Source organism: Orussus abietinus, unplaced genomic scaffold, assembly GCF_000612105.2.
Source record: "Orussus abietinus isolate OABI.00-Male unplaced genomic scaffold, Oabi_2.0 scaffold184, whole genome shotgun sequence".
Classification (NCBI taxonomy): domain Eukaryota; kingdom Metazoa; phylum Arthropoda; class Insecta; order Hymenoptera; family Orussidae; genus Orussus; species Orussus abietinus.
In genome coordinates this window covers 49,444-61,505 of record NW_019394346.1, presented here as the reverse complement: position 1 = coordinate 61,505, position 12,062 = coordinate 49,444, and the positions used below count along the sequence as shown (strand labels likewise).

The 12,062-nt window shown below is 40.8% G+C and overlaps 1 protein-coding gene across 1 annotated transcript in view; it reads left to right on the top strand.

Moving 5' to 3' along the window:
• Positions 1-12,062, top strand: part of LOC105702333 (RNA polymerase II elongation factor ELL) — a gene marked incomplete at its 5' end in the record, with an annotated part of 104,771 nt that overhangs the window by 80,904 nt on the left and 11,805 nt on the right. Inside the window, one exon of the mRNA XM_023431869.1 lies at positions 11,916-12,040. Within this exon, the coding sequence (XP_023287637.1) occupies positions 11,916-12,040 (125 nt within the window). The remainder of the gene's footprint in view (positions 1-11,915; positions 12,041-12,062) is intronic.

The following is a 12,062-nucleotide window of genomic DNA, read 5'->3' as shown; positions in this document are numbered from 1 at the left end:
CGAGATGGACGCGGAGGCGGACGCGGCCCGCAATGGGTCTCGGGTCGCGGGCTACTTGAACTTCGACACTCGCTTAATTCGACTCGTTGGCCCTTACATGGCGAGACGATCAAGTACCTAACTATAAATGGACCTGAGCTCGAAATATCGTTTTAAAAAATATTCCCATTAATACGCAACCGTCCGTTCCATTCGATTAAATCATTTTCTTCCACTGCGTATTACACATTTTTTCAATGAATTAAAAAATGTCCAATGGCTGTAAATTGAAGGGTCATGGGGATTATTTTCTGTTATCGGCCCGCAAATATTGTTTATAGTTTCTGTCTATTTTTAACTCGGTTTTGGGAGTCTCGAAGGCGGGAAATTCGATTTTCACGTTACTTCTGTTGCTCAATAATGTTAAACGATTAGGAAAGAAACTAACGGAACGAAATTTAAAAAAGTCTGGGAAACACGAAGAGGAACCGAAGCGTCTAATAAGAATGTCTCGTACAATGAATATTCTAAATTGCAACGTGTCGCATACATTTTTTCACTAACTTATTTCTCCCTTGTATTTAGAGGAAGATAAGACACAAACTGCTGACTCGAAATCGTATTAATGAGCGCTTAATTTAATGAGGCTGACGGTGCCCCTAACTCTTTGAGGCACGGTGGTATTAAAGGTGTTCCATCTTTTTAATGCGTGAATATGCACGGCGGTTTAAAAAGAAATAAAATTTCTGTGCAACATGAGCCTCTTTATTTTCTATAATTCAGTGCCTCAAAGGGTTAATACGTGTTTCATTGCAATGAGAGATTAAAAGACCTCGTTTAACGTCGTCACTCCGGAGGGAAAACATCCCTGACTGCGGACGGATAAGTATCGAAGGAAGGAACAAACGAGCGCCATGTAAAGGGGAAGGTAGAGATTACTTCTGTTGCCCAACAATGTTCAACAATTATGAAAGAAACTAACGAAACGAAATCAAAAAAAGTCTAGACCACGCGAAAGGGAACCGAAGCATCATCTCTTGAGAGTGTCTCGTGCAATGAACATCCTACTTTGCGACGTATCGCATAAACTTTTTTCCTAACTTATTTCTCCCTTGTACTTAGAGGGGGATAAGACTCAATTTGCTGACTCGAAATCTTATTAATGAGCGCTTAACTTAATGAGGCTAACGGTGCCCTTAATACGTGTTTCAATTCAATGAGAGATTAAAAGACCTCGTTTAACGTCATCACTCCGGAGGGAAAACATCCCTGACTGCGGACGGATAAGTATCGAAGGAAGGAACAAACGAGCGTCATGTAAAGGGAAAGGTTTAAATCCCATGGCCCGTGAGAAGCGGCCCGCTTCCGACGACCTTACCGTGGCCCTAAAATCGAAACCTGAAAAGAAAAGATTCGCCATTGTGCGTTTACCAAGGTGCAGCCGGCGTGGCGGTTCTGGCCTCTAGGAATGCGCCCTCGTAAGCGGGTGCGCGTCCGTGTGCACACTCGCTCGCGTTTCCGTGCACCGGATACCTGTGTGCACGCGTGCACACACCTGCGCCGCGGATGCGTGCTCGTCGAGCGACCAGAAGCTCAGCTGTTCCGAGCACAGTGGATCGAAATAATGCCCGACCAATAAGGATGGGTCGGGGACGTAAAAGCCGGGTGGCGAGACGAGTCAGGTTAGGTTATGTTAGGTTAGGTTAGGTTAGGTTGGGTTAGGTTAGGTTAGGTTAGGTTACCCCGGGTTAGGTCGGGCCAGGATGAAGCTGCGACGAGGACGCTACGAGAGATCGATATAACCGAGCTTTGTTGCGCGGAATCCTGCACCGTTTCCAGATTTCGACCCCTCTTTCATATTTAGGATGCGATTTCGCCGCATCCCTTGCCCGCGTGATTTATCTGGGAAATGGAACCGTTAAATGCCTCGAACACAAGGCCGTTGGTTTTTTGCCTGGGACCTCGACGAGCTCTTGTTGAGGAGTAATAGTCGGAGAACGTGATTTCAATGAGAAATAAAAGAAAAAAATGGACTATTTCAATCGGATGGGGTTTTTATTCCCCGCTTGTGCCGCGTTTCCTATCATTTTTCGAAAGGGTAATGTAATTACGGCCAATCGCTTTCCATTCTGGGAGAGATACGAGACAGGGAATTAAATCCCCGAAGAGAAATGGCGCTCGCGGTATTTCACATTTTAAGGTGATATGAAAGTGTGATATATATACGCAGCCAAAGAGTCAACATATTTATACAACTTTTCTCCAAGCTGGGTGCACCGACTTATCTGAAACTTTAACACGTGATTACGGAGGCTCTAAGGAAGAACGCGCTGCCCGTGAAATTTCATTTTTCGAAAGAAATTTTGCATTTATCTCGGACAAGAACGAGAAAAAGATCTCTTTTTTTTTTTCTTTCGAGAAATCAAATTTCACGGTCAGCGCGTTCTTCCTCGAAGCCTCCGTAATCACGTGTCAAAGTTTCAGATTATTCGGTGCACCCAGTTTGGAGGAAAGCTTGATAAATATTTGGACTTTTTGCTACGTATATATCACGCTTTCATATCACCTTAACTCTCGGTTTATATTGGATTTATGCTCGTTTTCGAAAAAGAAAACAGAGTACCTGGAATGGAAAGTGAGTAAACGCTCGCGGATGCCGATCCCGGGCGTTTATATCCCTGTGAAAGGAAATATTTAATTGTACGAAACAAACGAGCCCCGAAGTGAATCATTTAAAATCATCCGTCCCCCGCCCAACGATCCATAATACTCGTTCGACCTTATTTCGCAATTTTACCGCAGTTTGCGCAAAGCCCTACCCTGGAAACCGACCATTTACATTACTTGACAATCTGGATTCAATTTCACGGCCTACAAACAACGAATTCCTTTCCTAAACATCCTTCTTATCGCGTTCGATAAATGCACTATAAATAATTCCTCTAGAATGTATTTCGTCTCTGCGAAGTAGGTATTTTCGGCACACGAGTCGCGTCAATTAATTCGGCTTACTCGGTTAGGCAACTTTTCGGGTGGACATCGAGATGTTACAAGTGTCTCTCTCATTGCGAAATAATGAGACATTCGAAAGAGTCGGGGGATGTCAGCTGGGTCGACGACCCGCGAGAGCACCTCTCTCGAGGAAAGAGCTCAGGAAAAGTGCGGGAAAACTGGGGATATCTCCTCGCGCTTGGGGAAAGGCATCCGCGGTCATTCCAGCCTCCTATCGATCTCACGGATCGCTCCTAGATCGCTCCTAGATCGCTCGGAGATCGCCTCCTGGATCGTCCGTTCTCGATTCGAGAAACTCGCCATTACGTCATGGGACCGCCACGTATATCGGAATTAATCGAACGGTGTAATGCGCGGCCGTAGGGCAAAACGCGTTTCACAATGTCTCGCGGATACGCAAACGTCCTTCCGCGGTGAAATTTCAATGATCGACTCCAATCATCCCTTCGCGAAACTTTCATATCGATTTTCCTCAAGACCTGAAGGAAATCATTCGAAGACAAAATGATCGGAGGTCGATGGACCTGTTCCAAGGATCACGGCGAGAAGACGCGAGCATTGTTTAACCCTTTCGTTACCTTGGACGAGATATCTCGCGAACCGATACTGGCCGATCAACGCTTTTGACGAGATATCTCGCGACCCGATACTGGCCGATTAACGCTTTTGACGAGATATCTCGCGACCCGGTAGTAGCCGATCAACGCTTTTGACGAGATATCTCGCGACCCGGTAGTAGCCAGTCAACGCTTTTGACGAGATATCTCGCGATCCGGTAGTAGCGGATTAACGCTTTTGACGATAATCTAGCTTCCTAGCACTAATATTTTGACATTCTAGACAAATTATTTTGGGTTCTGAAACGTAGAAAGTAAATCAAAATAATTTCATTAAATTAATAAAAACTGTATTTATTTCTTCCGTTTAGCTATACAAATAGAATTAGTTATAAAATATATTCATCTAGAATGTCAAAATATTGGTGCTAGAAAGCTAGATTATCGTCAAAAACGTTAATCCGCTACTACCGGGTCGCGAGATATCTCGTCAAAAGCGTTGATCGGCTACTACCGGGTCGCGAGATATCTCGTCAAAAGCGTTAATCGGCCAGTATTTGGTCGCGAGATATCTCGTCCAAGGTAACGAAAGGGTTAAAAGGCGTGATAATTGCCTAAACAACTGATACAGCTAGACCAAGACTGTCCCTGCGAACAGTGGATGCATATAAAGCTGGAATTGCCACTTTAGCACAATTCAATAAAATTTGTTGCAAAATTTATTGCTAATTCATTGCCATTTTATTGCACGAGAAAATAATTCTTTGCTCTTATACTTCTCCGAAAAATGGTGGCGGTGTCAGCTTTATATAAAGCTAGCACTGCCATAATAAAAAATAATTATTAAGTAGATGTTCATCGATGAATTATATATCAGAATTTATTGCTAATTAATTGCTCGCAGAGAAACTAAATTTCAATTTTTTTTGCTCACCTCTAAAGGGGTGAATCGCCACCCCTAGTGATGATCGCAGGACAGAAACATGAAAAACATGGGAGAATCGAACTATTTGTTCGCGTGGGAATTAATCGCTAATTAATGTAGGTTTGAAAATTTTCAATCAATTTTCATTGATCGGCGGAAGAGCCTGTACCGAAATTGGTCACGTTGTCTTCCCACGTGTCATTTTTCTTTAAATGATTATTGACAATGAGCTTTGCTACCATATGCGGTAATATACCGCTCGCCGATGAAAAGTATGACCCCTAAAAGTCACAGTTATGCACTTCTTATAATCATATATATCATTAGCATAACGAGCGGAACCTATTACCACGTCTCGGGGGGTTTTAAATATTTTTAAAAATTGAAAATGGATCATTGTCTCTTTACATTGCTCTAAATAATATACATTCCTGATTTGCAGGATTTTTATTTTTAGATGTAGCGATTTTTTTTTTTTTGCAGAGTAGGACATTCGCATTTTGTCTACGAGCTTGAAAACCAATTTGTGTGGTCATTTAATCCAAACAAATATATTTTTCGTGAAATATTTAACATTTTATTGTCAGGAAATATTTTGCTAATTTCATATTCGGAAAAAAAAGGTCTCCCAGTTTTTTGGGCTAATCAATTGAACTTGTTTCTACGTCGAATGAGGATCTCCTTCATTCGAATAATTAAAAGAAGGATTGAAGAGAGGATTCTCTGAGAGGCATAGAGGACCTTTCCAGGTCGACAACAAGCCTATAAGCCTATATAATCCTATATACGTAGACAACAATTCTATATACGTAGACAATCCTATAATACAGTTTGGGTTGCAGGATTCATTTCTTCTTACCCTTAGTCATCGCATTTCCATGGGGATTACTCATCTCTGGCGGTGGTCTTTCTTTTCCTCCTGGTTGACAGCGTCGTCTTTTAACGTCGTGATTAAAAAAAGGAAAAAAAAATAACCACTTCCTGACGAATGACTCACGTGGGAACGGAACCTTGATCCGCTCAAAACTACCGTCAACTTGTATATACAATTTTCTTTTAGAAACATTCAGAAATAATTCCGTCGAAAATGTCAACGTCTCGCTTCGAAACAATGACCGCACTCTAATTTAATGTACATATTAAACGTATTATGTTAATGCACGTTGAAAATTAAAATATTAAATGAATACGTTAAACGTATATCCATATTGTACCTATAGACGAACTAATTACGTGCCTCCGTGTCTACTTTATCTCTGTTTAATTGCAACTTCAAAGGTCAACCGGGAATTAATTATTTCATTTAAACAATTTGCATCTCCGCGACTGATAGAGGATTAGTAGAAAGAAATAAAAATTTCTCGTTAAGGAGACATTTTACGTGCGTCTTTGTTATATTCCTTTTTGTTCGAGTTCGCCCTAGGAAGCGACAATATAACCCGTCCATTTATCGCCTTCGCAGTAAGTGTAAAGGTAACGAGGCAAAGCGCTTCCATTAAGTATTTTTGGAACAGAAGACAGTTGTGAGGCTCACATGTCTAATGTGGGTTTTCTCGCTTCGTGAAGCTACTCTGTCTCTAGCTTGCTCGCCTTCAGCGAGAAGGATATCATTGTGTCAACCACGTGGAGAGTTTAGATCACGCCATTAAAGTAGCTCGTAAAGAGATTTCATATTCACTCCGGCAAATGCTGAAAATGTGTGATCATAGGAAGAAATTTTGATGATAAAGTGCCTTAAAATGACCATTTCAATCTTAACCTCTGCGTAAGGCTCATTGCCGGGTTCTTAAGGTGATGTGAAAGTGGCGTCGAAGAGGTTATGTTTATAACACTTTTCTCCCAACTCGGTTTACCAAATAGTTTGAAACGTTACAACGTAAATAGGGAGACTATAAGGAAGGTCTTGAAACTCATGAAATTTCAATTCTTTTAAAATTTCTTTATAGGTATTTTAAAAATAGTTTATAAAAAATGAAATTTCGCGAGTTTCAGGACCTACCTTAGGGTCTCCAGATTCACGATTTAAAGTATGAAACGATTTGAGACACCTAGTTCTATGAAAAGTTTTATGAACGATTGAGCTTTCGGATGCCACTTTCACATCCCCTTAATACCTCCGTGTAGTCTTTCACTTTTTTAACGTAACTTAAATCGCTTCGTAAGTCACCCCAAGAGTCAACCTGCCTTATTTGCACGAGAACATTTTCACGGCGAAATAAATTCATTATGCGAATTGGAGATTTAAGGGGGGCTTAAGAAGATTTGCACATCTCGTGTCCCGAAAGGAGATAATTTAACGATTTCGTTAAATCGCATTTCGTAATTGGTACAGTTGTCGCGGATCCGAGCCAGAAGGCGACCTAAGTGGCTTAACTAACTGCATTTATCAAGGTTTACGTGTGTTGCTCCGTAAGAGATTATTCGAGGCTCGAGCACGGAGTATTCCCTAGTAGTCATTGAGTACAAATCTCGATACTAGAGAGTACTCACTCTCGAGTAGGGTGAAGGATTCATTCAGCCGTATTTATCGTGAGCGACTCTCGCTGATTATTCGACGTTTCGAACACTGTGTGCTCACCTTACACTCGGCATCGACTGTCTGCTACTTGTTCGACAGTAAAAATACTTTCAAGGCGATTTGGACGGCTCGGTCGACCGTGCATTTGTCAACGTCGAAAGCCAACCACTGATTACGCTCGTTGTTCGACTGTTTAATTCATCTCCAGCTTCGTTTACCGACTTCTTAACTAGACGGGTCTCCGTTAATGAACGGCTGCGAAATCTTATCCTTTCGGACGAGTTCCAAACAACTTTGTTAATACGCTGTTAAAAATATCTGTTCGACATATGGTATACATATAGTCGAAGTTCTCTACAAGGTATAGTATTTCAAAATTATGTATTCAATTGTGCTCGGGATTTTATTATACAAATATAGGAATTTCTGGTGGCATATATGTTAACTTTCGATCACGTGCAGGTACTCAAGTGTACATATTTTGAAAAAAGCGTGATGTACATTTAATAACATTTCTATCGATCTTTTCCTCGGCTTGCCGTTTCGTTCAAAATTTCGAATACTCTTGTACTGATTCTCACATAAAAGTAGTATTCCCCGAAATATAGAGTGCATTTGTATTCGGAGGTGTCGAAATATCGAAACCTTTCCGACAAAATCATACATTTTATTCCCATCCAAAACCCGAGAATATAATCAGGTAATTAATTCTCCCCCGGGACGTTTTAATCGCAGATGTTTAATTTTAAAAATTCTTTCATTATCCCGAAGTCCACTCCTGAGTTGATAATCAAAAGATGAACCACCCCGCGTAATCGCATCAGAAAAGCAAGCGCAACTTTTGGGCTGTGTTAACCTGGAATCCAGTTTGAGGCACAAACAAAACAAATAGGCTTATTTGAATGTGTTTGCCATGTTGAGTTTTGTTTGTGCCATTTCATTTTACAAAAACCAGAGCTGTTAACCCTATGAACAGGGAGCCATTTCGACATATGGGCGAAATTCGCCTGACCGTGCAGGCAATATTGGACCAAACGTAAGGCGCCTTTAGGCGCTCTTAATAGCCAGAGTTAAAAAAAAAAGATAAACAAATTCCGAAAATGACCATTTTAACGTTTTCGACGTTCTGAGAGGTTCTGAATTGTTCTAACGTCAGAGAACCCATTACAGTCGAAAAATCCAAATTTCCACGATTTCGGAATTTGTTTATCTCTTTAAACCGCTTTGATTTTTATCAAACAAAATTCCACAAACAAAACTCAACATGACACAAACATCTACATCACAGGAACATTCCAATAAGCCTGTTCATTTCATTTGTGCCTCAAACTGGATTCCAGGTTCACACAGCCCAACTTTTGAGGGAGTTTCGTGTCTGGATATCTCGAGGTCTATCGTCCGCAGGACTCTTCGCGAACGTAGTTATCATCTTTATTTTTATTTCCAAAGACGAGAGGCAGAATTCGAGAATTCCGAATCGGCCTGCATCTCGTCTCGAGCCGACTTATTATTCTTCGCGCGCATTTATCGCCGACCGAACGCAGAAACGACGATAACACCTCGTTATAAATACCCTGTATCCGTCGTATCCCCGACTTGAGTACACGGATACGTGGACATTCGCGGGAATTATCATAGTAATCATTCGGTGCACCGAGGAAGCGCATTATCGTTACTCGTTATCGCAAGCGCGACGTCGGGCTCTCACTGGAAGTGCATCGCGCATCCCGTAGGTGCATTACGAGAGGTGCACAGGTCGCGACACCCGAGATATCAGACTGCACCCACACCGTGCTCATGTACGGATTTATGTACCCTGTATATAAAACCCACAAGTGCACTCAATGCGCGTAAAAGCTCACCTTTTCTTCTTGCTTCGGCCACGAATGTTATCGGAGTCGCGTACGTAGGTTATTAATCGTGAGTTTATCACGCCTCGTCGTTACCGACATTAACCGAGGTTACGCCGGATCATCTTTTCGATACATTTCATTCGATCACCCGAATATGTTGTTGCATGTGCAAGATGAAATGTTAACTCTTTAAAAGCGTAAAAGCTCACCTTGTCTTCTTACTTCGGCCACGAATGTTATCGGAGTCGCGTACGTAGGTTATTAATCGTGAGTTTATCACGCCTCGTCATTACCGACATTAACCGAGGTTACGCCGGATAATCTTTTCGATACATTTCATTCGATCACCCGTATATGTTGTTGCATGTGCAAGATGAAATGTTAACTCTTTAAAAGCGTAAAAGCTCACATTTTCTTCTTGTTTCGGCCACGAATGTTATCGGAGTCGCGTACGTAGGTTATTAATCGTGAGTTTATCACGCCTCGTCGTTACCGACATTAACCGAGGTTACGCCGGATCATCTTTTCGATACATTTCATTCGATCACCCGAATATGTTGTTGCATGTGCAAGATGAAATGTTAACTCTTTAAAAGCGTAAAAGCTCACCTTCTCTTCTTGCTTTGGCGACGAATGTTATCGGAGTCGCGTATGTAGGTTATTAATCGCGAATTTATCACGCCTCGTCATTACCAACATTAACCAAGGTTACGCCGGATCATCTTTTCGATACATTTCATTCGATCACTCTTATATGTTGTTGCATGTGCAAGATGAAATGTTAACTCTTTTGCCTGTGTCATTCAAGAAATTACATAGGAAAGAAAGAATATCAAGACCGAGAGAACACTTTTTCAAGGTTGCGCTTTAACCCTTTCATTACCTTGGTCGAGATATCTCGCGACCAAATACTGGCCGATCAACGCTTTTGACGAGATATCTCGCGACCCNACTATCGGGTCGCGAGATATCTCGTCCAAGGTAACGAAATGGTTAAAATCCCGAGATTGCCGATGAATCTTTTAATAAGACGCTAATTGTCTTCATAATGCATAAGATGACGAGTTCAATTACTTGCCACGGAATATCTTTTCAATGAATTGTTAACGGGATATCGTGATTGCACATCCATGAGTGAGTCGTGCTACGCAAAGTTATGTTGCCCAATTTATTGCGATATTTCTTTCCATCGGGGAAGTATTATGTAGCAAGTTATTAAATGCCTTTCTTTATCAATAAGAGGAGTGATGAAATGATGTAAAAAAATGCCAATAGGGTAGGGTAGGGCTTACGACTTGCAAACGTGAAAATTTTAATAAAATAGACAGATATTTTCAAACTTACTTGGACGCTTTGTTCTCACTTGTATTTCAACCATCTTTCGGAACTAAGCACAATACCGGCCAGCGATCAAAACACGACTGAAGTTAACTACTAATCTCAGATGGTTTGTTTTGAAAATACGTATGGGCGCTTTTCCGGGCCACTCACCCCACCCTACCGTACCCTTAACCTCTTGCCTTACGATTTAAATTCCAATAGCGCGTGCCATAAACAACAAAAGTGTCGGTCATACATCGGGCCATTTCACGGTTTGGCCGAACGTTCAAAGTGTCACGTGTCTCTCGTACGTTTTGTTTACGTTCGGCCCGATTGACATACCACGTCTCTCACACGTTTTGTTCACGTTTGACCCAATTGACATACCACGTCCCTCACACGATATTGTAAGTAAAAGGGTTAAGGGGATGTGAAAGTGGCATCCGAAAGCTCAATCGTTCATAAAACTTTTCTCCGAACTGGGTGTCTCAACTCGTTTCATACTTTGAAACGTAAATATGGATACCCTAAGGTAGATCCTGAAACTCGCGAAATTTCATTTTTTATAAACAATTTTTACAATACTTATAAACAAATCTAAAAGGAATTGAAATTTCATGAGTTTCAGGACCTTCTTTATAGCCTCCCTATTCACGTTGTAACGTTTCAAACTATTCGGTAAACCAAGTTGGGAGAAAAGTTTTATAAACAAATCCTCTTCGACGTCACTTTCGCATCACCTTAAAAGTTTGAAAAACATCTTCAGAATAATTGTTCTTTAAATCAGGTCTCTTATGATAAAATAATATTCTTTCTAAACATTTTTCTATAATTAAAAGTAAGAAATACATTTTCAGTGATCAAATTGAACGAAACACTTTGTACGTGTGTCTGAAGAAAACACGCCTAGGTATAAGGGCATGAGTACGCGTATTTTGCATTTCTTACATTTTATGGGTTTGAGATTCATGACGAAAGAAAGGAACCATCATTTATAACGTGAAGTTACGACAATTATTTAAGCTATCTCGTTCCATATGGTGACGAAGAGGTGGAGCAAAAATTAATATAAACTTTGGTAATCGCGCATGCAGCCTTATGTGCATTACAACGATAAGTGATTAGTTTCTGACACTCGAGATATGATACTATATCGATAGCATTGTACACGTGAACATTGAGATACGAGGTACGGACGTCAGCACGTATCCGCCTATTCTCACCTGATCCCACGTTGTCACCCACAAAGAAATCCATGCAACACGCATGTGCACCCTGATAAGCAATTTGTCTTCTTTTAATCACGAAAATAATTCCCTTTCACGGGCATAGAGATCTAAGTTGGAGAATTATTATTAATTATTCTTAGTAATTTTTTTGCGAAATGCTTATATGCGTTTGGTAATGTTTTCTGGCATGACAATACTAACATACAAACATGAATATAAACAGTCATTGACTGTAAAATTAATTGAGAAAATAACCCATAATGACAAAAACGTTTAGGTAAGCTGTGTTAATTCTAAAATATAAACATGAACGTCCATAGCAATTAGCCATAAGAAAAAAAGTACTACCATGTATATGAAAATATCTCTATATATGAGACAGATAATTTCGTGTTAATAATATAGAAATGATGGATAATGTCGTCGTTGTGATACTGGAAATACCAATAAAATGTAACAATACTACAGCTAATAGATGTTTTCTGGTGAGTTTGCCTAACACCGTAATTTTTTTCGTTTCAGCAACTGTCCTTTCCATCCACCCAGTCCAGCCATGGATCCGCAGGATTCACCTTTAGTCTCTCGGGAAACCAGGATGTCGAGGGTCCTCAGGGTGCCTTCGAATGCGTGCAACAAACCGGGCCTAAGTACGTCTCTAAAGCATTTTTA